This window comes from Scomber japonicus, chromosome 1, assembly GCF_027409825.1.
Source record: "Scomber japonicus isolate fScoJap1 chromosome 1, fScoJap1.pri, whole genome shotgun sequence".
Taxonomy (NCBI): domain Eukaryota; kingdom Metazoa; phylum Chordata; class Actinopteri; order Scombriformes; family Scombridae; genus Scomber; species Scomber japonicus.
Genome location: NC_070578.1, coordinates 24,872,943 through 24,888,079, shown reverse-complemented (window position 1 = coordinate 24,888,079; position 15,137 = coordinate 24,872,943). Strand labels below are relative to the sequence as shown.

At 38.8% G+C, this 15,137-nt stretch overlaps 1 protein-coding gene across 1 annotated transcript in view; it reads left to right on the top strand.

The window, feature by feature from the left end:
- The first annotated feature begins 714 nt into the window (after positions 1–714).
- mettl15 (methyltransferase like 15) overlaps positions 715–15,137 on the top strand; it is a 51,192-nt gene continuing 36,769 nt past the window's right edge. Inside the window, exons 1-2 of the mRNA XM_053324448.1 lie at positions 715–739; positions 2,109–2,342. Coding sequence (XP_053180423.1) covers positions 2,124–2,342 — 219 coding nt within the window. The 5' untranslated portion in view covers positions 715–739; positions 2,109–2,123. The remainder of the gene's footprint in view (positions 740–2,108; positions 2,343–15,137) is intronic.

The following is a 15,137-nucleotide window of genomic DNA, read 5'->3' as shown; positions in this document are numbered from 1 at the left end:
TAAGCACATTGTTGTCCCTACCACTGAACAGATAACATAACAATGCTCTCATGCTCTATCTCTACTGAAGAAGGCTGATATACTAACATTATAATAGCTGGATGACAGTTTCTCAAAATAACTACATGCATTGGTACGTTACGAAGGCTTAGCTTAACGACGGCTCAATACATTGAATTACTTATCTCATTACCTCAATGAGAACTCGAAAGAAACTAACTATTCTTTTAAAAGTAAGTTAGCATTTTAGGAAACGATATGTTGTTTTTGCTGGTAACTGACTGAGTTAACGTGTTAGCATAAAATATTAAAACTCGAGTACACAATGCAGTGCAGTGAGGTTTTAAAATGGGAAACGACTAAACGTGAGGCCAACAGGGCAAAACGTTAAGTTAACACAGTAAGCTAAACCCAGCTAGCTAGCAGACGGTTACTTTCTCTTGATTTAATTTCTATCTATATAACGTTATATACCTTTTGTCAGTAACGGTCCGCTTTCACTCCATCAACAACGTAGCGTTTTTCCAACAGACACAAGTAGTTTGTACTTCAAAAAAATGATGGTCTGTAGCCAAACTTAGACAATCATAATCAACGTTAGCACATCAAGCGCCAATATTTTCAAAAACAAGCCCTCTTCTTCTGTCGCCGGTCATTGGGCGGGTCGCACTGACGCACTGACGCAGCCTGCACGCTGGACGCTGCCGTCGATGAAGGTGGAGCTACACCGTCTGAAACGGTAAGCTGTAGCTAACCTCCTGAGGTGTTCAGTCGCTGCTTCGACACAGCACATTCTGATAATATATATATACTTTTTTTAAATGTGATGGATTTATTATAGCGTCTCCACTCGTGTATCCGTTGCCAATGTGTGTAGCTACTAACGCGAGGTCATCCAACATGGTGGCATAGCAACAGTATCGATAGCTGCGCTCTGTCGTCAGTAAAACGCACAACTAACTTGATTTGTTGATTTAATGCTGTCATAGCAACAATAGTACACACACGTGAGATTAAAAAGCAGTAGATGGTATATGGAGGTTGCTTACCTGTTATCAATAACATCATAGCTACACCAAACACACCTTAACATTCGTGTCAACGTTAGTAGTGTGTACATAAGTAAGCTTTACTCCACACCTCCACTTCTGCACGCTATCCTGGTGTTTTTGTTAGCAAGGTAGTTTGCTAGCTTCTTCACACACGTGCCACACGTGTTTTTTTGTGTGGCAATAAAACATACACTTGATGATACGCGTTTAGTACTGTAATGTAATGTAATGTAATGCTAACAGCTAACCAACCCAGTGCTGAAGGAAGTTATATGACCTTCTACCCAGCAGTGATGACAGACTGTGTGACCCCCTCAGTAAATAATGCCATACCATGTGAAGTGACAACACATCTCAAGTTAATTAATTAATTATAAATTAGTGTGTACAATAACTTGCTACACTGAAGATGTGACATTTTGATTTATATATACATACAAACCTTGTAATGTATATAAAAAGTTTACTTCAAGTCCTAACCTGTTGTCCACAACAGGAAAAATCTGCATTCACCAATTGGCACCAGTGAAGATGCGGCACATAAATCTATTTTATTGGAGTCATACATCACTAACAGAGCTCGTTGCCAGGAAACACTTGAACACCTTTTTAACCATGTATTCCTAATGCAGGCAGTATTGGCAGTAATGTTCAATTAAGCAATATAGGAACAACAGATTTTTGTGGCTGGAAGTGGTCAACCTGCAGAGTTTTACCACTGGCTTAAAATTCTAAAATCTTGTTTTGGTCATCCAATCCTCTTGTCAGTTATAGATTTCCATCCCTACTGGAAATTTTAATAATTTATTAATATTAATACTTTGTAATCTTGCCATGTATGATTCCTGTTAATTAGATTTATCACTTGGTATATGGTCAGTGACCATGCCAGACAATAACTAAAACAATTATTTTCATATCAGAAATCACCTGTCACATTTTTAATAGCTTGTCAACAAATCCTGCTACCCTTAATTGGTGTAAATTCTTCATGCCTACTGTGCAAGGTTTTAATTCTTATATCATCACATTCCCTTGCTCTTATTTTCTTCACAGATCATTATAAGGATCATGACGTTCCACCTGTCAGTGCGTTTCAACCCAATGTTACGGAAAACAAATCTGGCAGTGTGGAGGTTATGGAGGTCGTGGAAATTAAATCTGCACTCTTCTACAGTTTGTGCATCTTCTGGTTCTTTGGACAAATCAGAAGAACTGTCTGAAAAGCCTTCTCACACACCGGTCATGCTTAAAGAGATGCTTCATTACTTGGATATCCAACCAGGTCAGGTAAGTTTGCCTTTTTTGTTATTTGTACCAGCTTCTTGATGTTTTAAAGAAAGTTCACGTCAATTTGTTAACACAGTGAGAGAGAGTTATTTAAAGTGTCTCGTTTAAGCATTTAGAAAAGCAGTGGTGTGATTACTCGTATTTCATTTTGCCAGGAGAATGTATTCATCCATTTACATGTTCCCCACATTCAATGAGTGAATGTGTGCAGACTGTAGGCTAATCTGCTGTGTAAGTAAATTGGATCTCTTAGCCTGACTGTCTACACTGATATTTGCAAGTACGTGTGGCGTATTTGTGTTTTGAGACACTGTTATCTTGTCTGCCTTGGTTGCTGTGGTAATAACATTGGCATGCAAATTTGTGCTGAAAGTATTTCTTTTTCTGACCTCCTAATGTTTGTCAGGATACCTGTCAATATAATGCATTTTGATTAAACATCACCACTGACTACAGTCTCAAAAAGTACAGGAGTATTCTGTCAACCATGTTTTAATCCTCATTAAGATAGACTGGGCTGCTGTATTAGATTTTACAGCTGCACGTCAGAAAATGGTTAGTCAGAATACAGCATTTCCCTCTATGACAAATACATTGGTTGGTTTTGAATTTCAAATAACTTCACACCAGTGTCAAGAAGTAGTTTTCCAAATGAGTGTATCACACACACATATCAACAGTATCTTATTACAGAGCTATTAGAAATCTCCTCTCTACTGCTAATAATTCTCCTTGCTGAGATGTTTGTTCACGAGGTAAAAATCCTGTTCACACAATATATAACGACTTGTTAATAAAGGCACAAATGAATTGGACAGGGTGCCAGTAGCTTGGCTTTCATTTAATGTATGTACTACCAGGACAGATGGGTATGAGTCAAAAGCCTTCTGGTGTGGCAGGCATCATAGGAGGGGAAGTGATGCCCCCCCCATATATAAGGCACGGTCAAAAGCAGGTGGGGGCCATGGGTCAACAACTTAGTCAGGAATTGCGCCACTGTAACGTTGTTGGCAGGACACAGGGTGCTGCGTCGCTCCTGCCTGAACTTTAGCACCTCTAAACTCCTCCGCTGCCCGCCCATTTGCCAACTGTCCCAAGACAGCTTGCAAATCAGATGCTATTAAAAACAGTTGTTTTTTTTTCTTTTTTGTCCAGTACATGCAGCAGATCTCACTCAGTTGGACGTTCTGTGGAAGTGTTGTATGATTACAGTCAGAGTTAATGTTTTAAGTGTTGCTTCTCTGCAGATGTCTGTTCATTTATCTCTTTAAATGAGGATGACACATGCTGCACGTAACATTGCAGTTTCACAGGTTCTGTAACCACCACAGCAACATTAAAAACGTGATACTGTGCCACATTGTTGTAGCACACAGTAATATGGATAAACTATCACTGAAAAGACAGCCACATGCTCTGCAAATCTCACTGAGGCAATCAGAAATCTGAATGCTGACATTAATTGTGTGTGAATTGTGACATGTCCAAGCTGCCATTTAAACAGATATATAGTGGTGATGTTATATTGTTATTAACAGAGGAGGAAAACCTGCACTTGATGTCAGCGCTGAAATCACTGAGAGCAGTGAGATAAATAATTTGAATGGCTATAGTAAAATAATCACCAATATGTAATTGCTCTTGTCAGCTGAAGCAGAGTATGTATGAATGGAGTACTTAGGCGATGATGGGTGTCAGAGCAAATACCGCAGTTAAACCAAAGTGTGTAAATGGAGCCTTTCAGTGCCCTGTCGCCTCCCACACAGGACGTCTGGCTGTAAATGTGTATCCAGGTAGCTAATTTGCACTGTGAGCCTATAGACTATATTTCCACAATAACAGCCATCATGCTTGTTGGATCTGGGTTGATGGATTACTATATTTCCCCAATAAAAGCACACATTTACTTAACCAAGAAGGAGAACTTACAGGTCATTGTGATAGCTGTGAGGTAACATTTTCTACTTTGATACATATCTGTATGATGCAGGGTACGGCAGGAATTATTCTTAATGGAAGTTGGGACAAATACTAGAAAATGGATTGTAACATTATTGAAAGTCCCTCACATTTTTCACTTGTGGAGGTGGTGGAGAAAGATAAAGAGGAGAATGTTTTTTTTTATTCTGGGGCATCCTGTCGAGCCTTTTGATATGGAGAAAAACACTACTGAGGTTGGAGACAATTGTGGCAAACTGACACTTAAATATACACCTCTGACATGTTAATGCTATTGTAGATAGACACATATTGAGCCTTCAGGAAGAGAGAGTGAAACTGTGCACCCAGGGGACACAAGATTACAAGATTCAGAAAATGTGTTTTTTGATTCTTGGGATGGAAGATGGAAAGGCTTTTAGAGGCAAATGATTGAGTTCATTTCCATCCACCTGTTTTTATGTGCTTTTCTTGAACATGTGCATAAAAAACAAATTCGAAATGTTGTAAGTTTAAAAAAAACAACAACTAATCAAAATATCATAAAACAGTTTTTGTGCTTGGCTGAGATGGAAAAGTATTGATTAAAAACGATATATGACAAAGTTAAGATAATCATCACGATACAATCATGTCATACATGAAGCATTTGGCTTAAACGTCACTCAAGCTTCTACTCACAAAGGTCATATTTCCGTCACGTTTTCCACTGTTTGAGGTTCGACTGGCACTGTTGATCATGTTACACCCTCTTCTTCTGCAGTGATTCAATGGCTCCCAACTGGAGAATTAGTGCCGCCAGCTCCGTGCAACCAACTTATGACTAATGTTGTTTTTGCATTTTCTTTTACTTATTTACTGGAAATTCAGTTAAAATTTGTGCTACATTTGGATGTAAACCTGGTTATCATCAAACCTTTAGTAGCCTAGTTCAAGACGTATAATTTGTTGCCCACATCAACACAATTTGTTTTCAGCAATTTCATGTAGAAGCAAAATAGCAATTCTGCCTGATTATTATCATATGTAACAGTCATTTAATTGTAGTGTGAAAGGTAAATTATGTTAATCTCTCTTGTTTTTCGTTTTTTTTCCAATGGCTGGATCGGCCTGATGGATAATTTTTGGTATCTGTCCGAAGATGTATAGAACAATGGTTTCTTTCTCCCATATTTCTTTACAATTTTCAAGTTTTGCATTCAGATAAAACGATCTGTTGTAAAGTTAACAAACTGACTTGTGTATTCATCTTCAACATACCATACTTGTGGTTGAGAACACCCAGATTGTAATTGTGCAATGAGGGACACTAGCGACAGGGACACTCGTATATGGTTTTATGTGTTGAATTCTGGCTAAACTGTTATATTTACAATGTGTCTGATTCCACAAGTGTTTTCCCTGTAGGATCTATTTCTAGTGAGATCAGTTACTTTCTTGAGCATATTGTCATCATGACCGGCCAGAGTGACAAAAATAAAACCCAAGCTCTAATAAATCATAGTCGTCTTCTTCTTTTACCAAATATATGATTTAAACTGACTACCAGATAGAGATGTTAGTTGCAGCTGCTCAATGTTTCACCAGGAGGTCGGTGAGAGCTGGATGGACTCAACATTGTGCCAAACCCAAAACCATGAGCTGAAAGCTATTCAGAGCTGCAGACTGTGGTGTTGATCCTCAGTGGAAAATGCAGAACGTGGAAACCTTTCAAGTTACGTTAAGTTATTTAATTCAATTTTAATGTTTAAAAGACACATCATACATTGATCTTTTTTTAGACTTTGCCATTATCACTGCTGTGAAGAACCTGTTATAAATCCACTATTTCTTTTAGTTTAGGAATTCCTTGTTATGAAACCCCCCCTTCAACTTAATTTTCATAGTTAAGTGCTCTGAAAAGGACGAAGCATGAGGAGTCCTCCACTGGCGCAGGCTGCTTGCGTAGGGGACCTCCTCTAGAATAGATTAATGAGCCATCAGCTGAGAGTCCAGGGGAAAAACCCTGTGCTGCTGTAGAAGGAGAAACGAGCTGCCTACTCTTACATTACAGTCTCAACACGCTCCCCCTTGTGGAATTAATGAGGCCATAAGTGTTAAACCTACTTCTTTTGGATCAGTATCTGACTCTTTTAACAGTCAACCCATTGCTGAGCTGCCAAAGATTAGGCAAATAATAATTATTGTTTGGACATTTTATTGCACTTGGTACTTTGTAGTCTCTCGATGTGAAAGGATCATTGATAATTATAGGCTTTATTGATTTAGAATGAGCAATGTAGTCAAGTCAAATTTATCATATAATTATCATACATATAATTATGTTGCATTACCCAAAGCATCTGACTAGAAATTACCACTTACATGTTTTAACTTATTCGCAGTCACTATTGGTTTGACTCTTGTCTAGAAACTCAGCCTGAGCTCCGTGGTAATACATTAGGAGGGAAATGATTTACCCAAATTGCTTAATTGGGGTCAATTCGACACAACATCTTAAATTATGCTGCATTCACCTCAATACAAAGATTTTACAGGACTTTTTCAAAGGTCTGGGATCATCATGAAGACAATAGAAGAACTAACTTATGTGAACACTGTGTGTTTGTTTATTGAGGTTGCGCACCATAAATAGCACGAACCAGACTAGACTCATGGTGACGATGGAAACCTAGCACAAAAAAATACAGCGAAACAGGCAAACCACAAATCACAGGTGTTGTAGCTTGTTAAGGCCGAGGACCACAGCAGACTTACTTGAGTGCTGCATTTTTCACTTCCCCTCTGTCTCCCCTGTTATTTGGGTTATTTGGCTGGCTGTAATTCGGACACATGAAGAGACACTCTGTTCTATGGATAGATGACCACAAAACACTCTGCCAGCTGCTACTTCCTAATGTTTTTCTCTTTTTTTGCATTTATAGATGCAAGATAGAATACAGGCCAGAAAAAATAGTGTACATTTGTGTGACATTATATCTTACATTAAGTATGGTTTTGTGGAATGTAACAGTTTGTAGAGCTTTTAATGCATGGAGGCAAAAAACGCCAGGGTTCTATGCAAGTTAATCTAGTGTGAAAAAAGCAGTCAGGGTGCGTACGACTACCTGAGAGAATGTGTCCCTTATCGGGCCCCATTTTAACGATCTGAAGCGCATGGCGTGAAGCGCGTGGCGCAAGTGCCTTTGGGGCGTATCCAAATCCACTTTTACTATTTTAACAGCGGAAAAATTGTCACTGCGCCAGGCGCATGGTCTAAAAGGGTTGGACTTAAGTCCCCTCATTAATCATAGGCGTGTTTTTGGCGTAACACGCGGTAAACCAATCAGAGTGTCATCTCCCATTCCCTTTAATATCCACAACGCTGTCACTTTGGCGGATTACTATCATAACAGTGCATTTACCCAGCAATGCATTTCAACAATATAACATTAGTTACTTTTGTGAAAAGAAAGTCGGCTGATGAGCTGCTAACCTCACATTTAATTCATATAAAGGAAGAATATGGAGATATAACCAACCAGTCTGATGAGTGTAGAGGTGTGCAGCAGTCTGGTGTCATCAGCTGATTTAATAAACAGTGAGTGGCTGTGCGTAATGGCACTGCGCTCTGTGCAGCATCTCAGAGGCTACAGACTTTCATAGGTTGTTGGGACTGTCCGCAGCGGAACTCTCCATTTTTTACAATTAAATCTTATAAATATTATGACTAACTAATATGACATGTATTTTTAATATGTTGATGTACATCATAATATGAATTCATATTGTGGTCCTGTAGTGCTGTTTTGCATGTTTGTGTGCTGCTGTGCGCCCGTGTGTGTGTAACAGGCACAGTGTCTGCCTGTCTATCTAGGAGTATATTGGACTCTTGATGATGTGACCCTTTAATAACAGTGAAATATGCTCCAGTGACTTTAGACCTGTTTTTTTTTGGTCAGTAGCGCAATCGCTTTCCTCTGCCTCAAAATAGCAACGCGCCACCAATGCGCCTGATCACACCTCATTTTGAGACCAACACGCCCAGACTGGTGCAAGTGCATTAGCTATTTAGACAACGTGGGCGCAGGGTGAGAAAATGACAACTGCGCCGGGGGAAACTAACAAAGACACATGTGCCACGCCCGCCATCCGCTGTGCGCCAACCGCAAGATGGGGCCCATCATGTCCATCAGAATGTCAGCACATTATAAATTTTTTTTACAAGGCACTGAGTGTACCAGCTTGTACAGAGGGAGATTGATATGGTTAATATAATCTTGTCTCTTTAAGATGAGTTTAAAGTCTTATAGCTGAATTTTGGGCCAGATAAGATGAGAAATGGATCTCTAAGTGCAGTACAATGAGTACATGTACTTTTGTGCAAGACAATTTAGAGACTTGACATATAATCCATTGTAAAACTGATATTCTTCCTGATCTTTGCCAGCACATAGACAGGAGAAAAAGTACTGTATATAAAGTAAAAGCTGATTTTGGTGATTTTGGTTTCCTGTTTGTTAGTATAAATACTACCAGCATCATCCCGTTGAAGCGCTGTTGTGAACACAAGCCGATGAGTAATATGATCTCGCCTCATCAAATTAGTTAAAAGCCTTGCTGTTGCTGTTTGGACCATGCAGCGGAAGTCAAGACATAGTTCCATGAGTGAATATGAAGACCAGGGAAGTAAAGAATTTCAGAGTTTGAGTTTTCGTTGCACCTTTTTCATTTGTAAAAAAAAGAAAAAGAGTAAATTGCTTTATAAATTACGTTTTATTTATTTTTATATAGAATGTTGGAAATTAACGTGTATTTATTTATTTTTTATTCAGTATTTTAAGTTTCCCTTAAACAGTTCTTTCAAGTGTAAATGTATTTTTATGTACTAAATGTGCTCACCTTTTGTTAAAAGTTGCACGTCATTGTATTTGTTTTAATCTCACAGCACATATTGCAGTTGTTTCACCTTTTAAACAGTCCAGATGAACTCGTCTGCTCTACATAATGCACAGAGTAGTTAATATCTAATATAACACTACCGACATGATCTGGAACAAGCAACTTACTGTTTTCTCTGTACTAATTTTGCCACCACAGCCTCCTCAGGGTCTTGCCAATGTTTTTTCTTTTTCTTTTTTTTTCTTTACACTTCTTTTTTGGGAGCACTGAGTAGTGAAAGAGGAGGCTAATAAATAATTGATCCTTGTAATTAAACACTCCAGCCAGGGATGCTGGGGCTGATTGACGGCCAGATATTAGGCCCTTGTCTCGTAAGGTTGCAAGTTTGGTCTGAGGTTATCAGTGGCCAGAAGAGTCTTTCTCCCTCCCTGCCTCATTACTTTCATGAGTAGAATGTTTCATAGTGGAGCGGTGGGTGGGGATGTGGTGTGAAGACAGTCTGGGACTTCATTAGCCAAATGGGGTGCCTCAGTCTACAGATCGTTCAGCCTTGCTGAACAGACAACCCCTTTGTGGGTGCTGCACCACACTGTCCTGTAGAGTTGTTTTAGTCCTTTCATCTTACACATTCTTCAGCTTCAGGTTCACTTGAACAACAACTTAAACAAATAAAGCAAGCCTGCACCTACCTATCTGAGCAGAGGTCATAGTCACAGTCATAGCTTAAGACTAGTAAAACTACCCAAACTGTATTTGCCTACCTTTCCAGTTTTGAGACATTGCTTCCAGCACAAAGCTGCGCAAAGTATATCTCATAGCTTACAGAGCAACCTGTGCACCTATAAAGCATAGATGCTCCCCTAAAAGTAAATACTTTATTCAATGTTGCTCTGTATTAATGTTTGATTGGATTTGCCAATGGACTGTGTGTGTGTGTTTGTGTGTGTGTGTGTGTGTGTGTGTGTGTGTGTGTGTGGGAGAGAGAGAGAGAGAACGAGAGAGCAAGAGCAAGATAAAAAAGATCTCCTTACTACTGATGCGCATAACATCAAATAACAGTGCATGGCAACTGGAGAGGAGAGAGTGTACTGCTTCAACATCAATTACCTAGTCATATATCTGCATATTGCTTTAATAACAATTATTGAAATTGTATGACTCTATACTCACATGCATCCCATATCGCTAAACTTAGTCAAAAGTAAACTGAAATCCATTTCTGAAGCTGAATTGATACTATTACAGCAGGTTTTATTGCAATATTTACATTTGTTCCTGGTGTGTGAGTGTGGGTATGCTAATCAGATACATGCCCTGTGGACAGCTGGATTGAGATGACTCATTCCTGCAACACATCCTCAATTGGTGTTTGTGTGAGGTCCAACTGCATTATCTCAGTGGTTTTTTCTTGCAAATATGTTCATGATAATTATATAACAGGACATTTATAATTTAGTTTATTTACTATTCATCACCGTTTTGGTTTTGTTGTTTAGATTTTATTGATCGTGATTTTAATTCCTTATTTTGCTGATTGATTCAGGCTTTTATCAAATGATTTAACTTCTTTTCATACCATTAGTCTATGACAATATGCACCTTTATTTACAGCTGATTTATTATAAATGTGTGGATATTTGACTGATATTTTTTTTAAGGTGACACTAAATAATCTATATTTTCATGCATTAAGTTTTACCCTTTTTTAAGTTAAATACCCTGGTATTAAGTGACTGCTTCCTCTCTAGCATGAAACAATTATCTAGTTTTGCTGTATCACTACTGTCTACTGTAAAGCAAATTTGTGGACGCTGCTGCTCTAAGTGGGGATGTACTGTAGATGTACAGTAAGTGTCCTGAGCTGCAGTGCTGACACTAGCCAGCACACACCTCCGTGTGTAATACTGTATCATCAAAGTTCCATCACAATTCACAAAAGCAATTTTGTGAGAATTTCTTACACACAGATTACAGATGTTGGCAGAGTCATGTTTAAAAAATGATTGTCACTCTCAAAATGCAGATTCATATGTGAGTCCTACAGGGCACCCTCACTTGCTCATGCATGAGCCGCCCACAAATATGTGGTTTGTTTTCATGATTGAAATGTGTCAAAATGAGCAAGAGGAAAAGATTTCATGTTGCAAATTGACATTTTTTTCAAATCAAATCCTGCAAGGCACTGTTGGCAAGACAAATACATGCGAGTAGTCACGACAAAGGAGAACATGTTTGTCACTGTTAGACTTTCAAGAGTCGTAAAATCCTTCCAAATAGTATTATAAACTGCAGTGCACCGCTTTGGTGTTTAAGAGGCCTTCAAACTCATGGATCAATTACTACAACCAGCTATCCTCAATCATACATCATGTCTCACCAGTCCCTGCTAAAACACGCCCATACATATTGCTGCTTGCCATTTTTTTAACACAGCGCTGTTTTCAATCTGAATGCCAAGTAAGGCTTTTTCTGGCAGAATAACGTCACGCTGCGTCTGCCTTTGCTGCTGGACATAAGGTATGCTGGTGATTTCCTGAAAAGCACAGTAGAGTATGGCTGAACATTTCCACATATTGTTATTTTCATATTTTCTTCTGCAGGAAGGTCCAAAGACGAGCACTGCAGACCTCACAGTTTAAACTTGTGGTTCTTGTGGCCAATTTAAACTGAAGGTGATGTAAGGCGGGAGTGATGTATACTCTATTCCTCAGCATGTGTTCCTGCATATAAATGATCGTTATTAAAACACTGTCGCACTGTTCCTGATAAAAGTCAGTGCCAGTGACCTTATCTGTGTAACCAACATGATCTATATTCCCAGCATCATCCAGATGAAGTGCTGTTGTTCTCAGCTGGAGTGCTCCCACTCCTTGCCTACTCTGTTTCCTGACTAATTTGGCAGGGAAGAGCATGTCCGCTCGACACTACATGACACTACTGACCTAAACTACTTACAGAACTTTCCTCGGTTCCTTCTCACTGTTCCTACACCATGTCTACCTCCACAGTTCAACTACAGTGTCCCTGCTCGGGTTTGCTGATTTTTTTTTTCCAATGCATTATTTTTCACAGACACTTTACTTGGCTTTCATGTCTTCATGATTGATTTGTGTTCTATCTAAACATGGGCACAGTTTTCTCCCCTTTCAAGGAATTGAGAATAGGCCTTACTGAGGACCATTGCATTAATTACAGTCTCATTTAATCCTGTGAGGTAAACCAGAGTGAAACTTCCCCTCAGTGTTTCACAGGTCAGATACACTTTGGCTCACAAAACCTTGCTCACAACACCTTTATTTATCTCTTTCTGATGGGTACCTAAAGGAAAAATATGCATGCTGGAGCAGTGTGCTATCTACACAGCGGCAGCAGTGCTAGATGTAGCAAATTTCAGTCTCACTCTGTCAGCAGCATCCTGTTGAGAGGCAGCAATCACATGCAATCTTACCTCCCCTCCATGAACACCCTAAAGGCTTAAAAGGCTGTGATGTCAGGGACCAAAAGCCCGGACATGGCTCATGGTCACTTCTTCCTGTGGCTCCTCGGGTATCTGGCAGCTCAAAACTCTGACCTTTTGTTGTTTCCAACTTTACCCAAGTTTACAAAGTAGCTTCAACCTTAAATTTAGGGATGGACAATATGACAATACACTGTGAAGAAATTAATATTAGTCAGCCATTAAACTTGACAATGTGAAAGCCTCAACAAAATGTTTTTTTCAGTGATTCAAACTGGTCTGTTGTTGTGCTGACAGCTGTTTCCTATGTTAGAAAAACAACTGAAGTGTAGGGATATTACCTTCTGTTGCCAAATCAAAAAAATTTAGACAGAAAAATGGCCAGAATGAAGATTGACGCAGATGTATAGGTTGTTGTAAAACAACTTACAGAAATAACAGCTCCTATATGAGGGTTAACTTTTACTTGATGTATAAAAATGTTATGAAACTACTCTTACCAACATAAGACCACAAGTGACAAAACCTACACAGGGATGGATGCGTCTCTCACTGCTGATTTGTAAACAGAAAATGGATAACATGCACACAAAGTCGCAATCAGTTATGAAATAAATGCCATTTCTGATTATAATATTATGAATGTGGCCACCCATCAGACGGCAGACAACAAAGAATAAGACGTGCAGCATCTGTTTTGCTGGCATGCTTGCGGTATTAATCTCTTTACTACACTGAAATGTGACACACTGGCTTTACAGTCCCATCACCTCTTTAACACATACTGTTAACCATAAAACATAAATGGAGTGATGATAGAACCAGTCATGGAAGCGCCCGGGGCAACTTTGTCAAAAATCTGTCCATGGCACTGCACTACGAAGCCCCCCTCCAAGTCCACCCCCTCCATCAAGCCACCTTCACTGCCCCCACCCCATTCCCTAGTTCCTTTCATTTCATATTGTATTGTCAACCCAGTCTTCAAATTACTGGAAGCATCTCCTTAAATGCCTCTAGATGTCTTTTCCCTATTACCATGTCTTCCACCATGAAGCCTTCATTTAGCTTGACTCCTTTTTGCACTCCCTAATGGACTTGGCCCTGTTCTTCTTTTGTCTTCCTTTAGTGCCATGAAATTCACCTTCAGGAGAGAAAGCCATCTTTCTTGATGCTTCTTTACATTTTGTGAATATAGTTAGATGATTCCACCCCCTCTTTTCAGTTTCACTCCTGTTTTCTCTTGGGCTTTATATAGTTTGCATTGTTTCCTTGGTGCACTGTATTGACAGAAGTGTCACACTTAAGAGAAACCCTTCAGAGAAAGCACCAATGAAGCACGTAATCATTTTGAATAGATCCACTGCATCATATTTGACCTTATTTCCTGTTAAAACAAAGAAATAGCCTTTTGGCGTTTCTGCCAAAGTTAGTGGCTTTTCCTATCTTGTGGTTGTTAGCGGTCTACATTTTTTATTAGGTTTAGACAAGCATGTAGGAAAGTCAGCATAAAATCGTATGATGTCAGAAAACCAGATTCACACCACAATGTAGAAATTTTCATTTTTAGTCCAGGCTCTCAACACAAATGACAGCATTGGTAGTTGATGAAGCTTAAACTGTTCACAGTCAGTGTCAAAGCAAGAAGTGGTAGTGACGTATAGTGCTGTTAATAGTTGTAGGGAGGAGCAGTCACATAAAGGGTTTTACTTAAACACGTGATTAGGGTTTGCCTCCTCTCTCTACCAATAGACAGTGTTGGTTTCTTTAAACTATGAAGAGGATCTTTCTCAACCTGAACTAAATTATTGTCGGAAAATGCTCATATCATTTCTGAAATGCATCAGAATACATTTATAATGTAATGTGTCTAGGTTTCAATTTAACAATTTTGATTTGCATAATACTGCAGCATGCGGTCCTTTGTCTTAATATTGAAATATGAATTATTTTTGTAATGATAAAATTGGTATACTGTCCTTTATTTTGTTTTGGTCGAAATTGTAATGATCAGAATGTAGTTTCTACCGTTATAGCTATCCCTCCATTAGCGCTCCCCAGATGGCATGAATTATGGTTCCTACTGACGATGTTGGTACTAGGAAGGCGACTGATGATTATTTTCATAATTGATTAAACTGTTGATTAGTTTGTTGATTAATAATTGATCAGCTATTTAGTCTGTAAAATGTCAGAAAATGGTGAAACATGACAATCACTTTCCCAAAGCCCAAGATGATGTCCTCAGATATCCACAACCCAAATATATTCAGTTTATTATCCCAGAATACTAAAGAAACTAAAGAAATATTTACCTGTGTGAAGCTGGAACAGAGAATTTAGACTTTTCTTTCTTAAAACATGAAAATAGTTTGCGATTAATTTAAAGGTATAATATGTGACTCTTCTGCATTAAAATGTCTAAAAATGACTTAACCTATGTTATATATTTTATTGAGTTGTCTACTTACATTATCCTAATGTTTTTAACAATGTTTAAACCCAGAGAAATCTGTAATTTT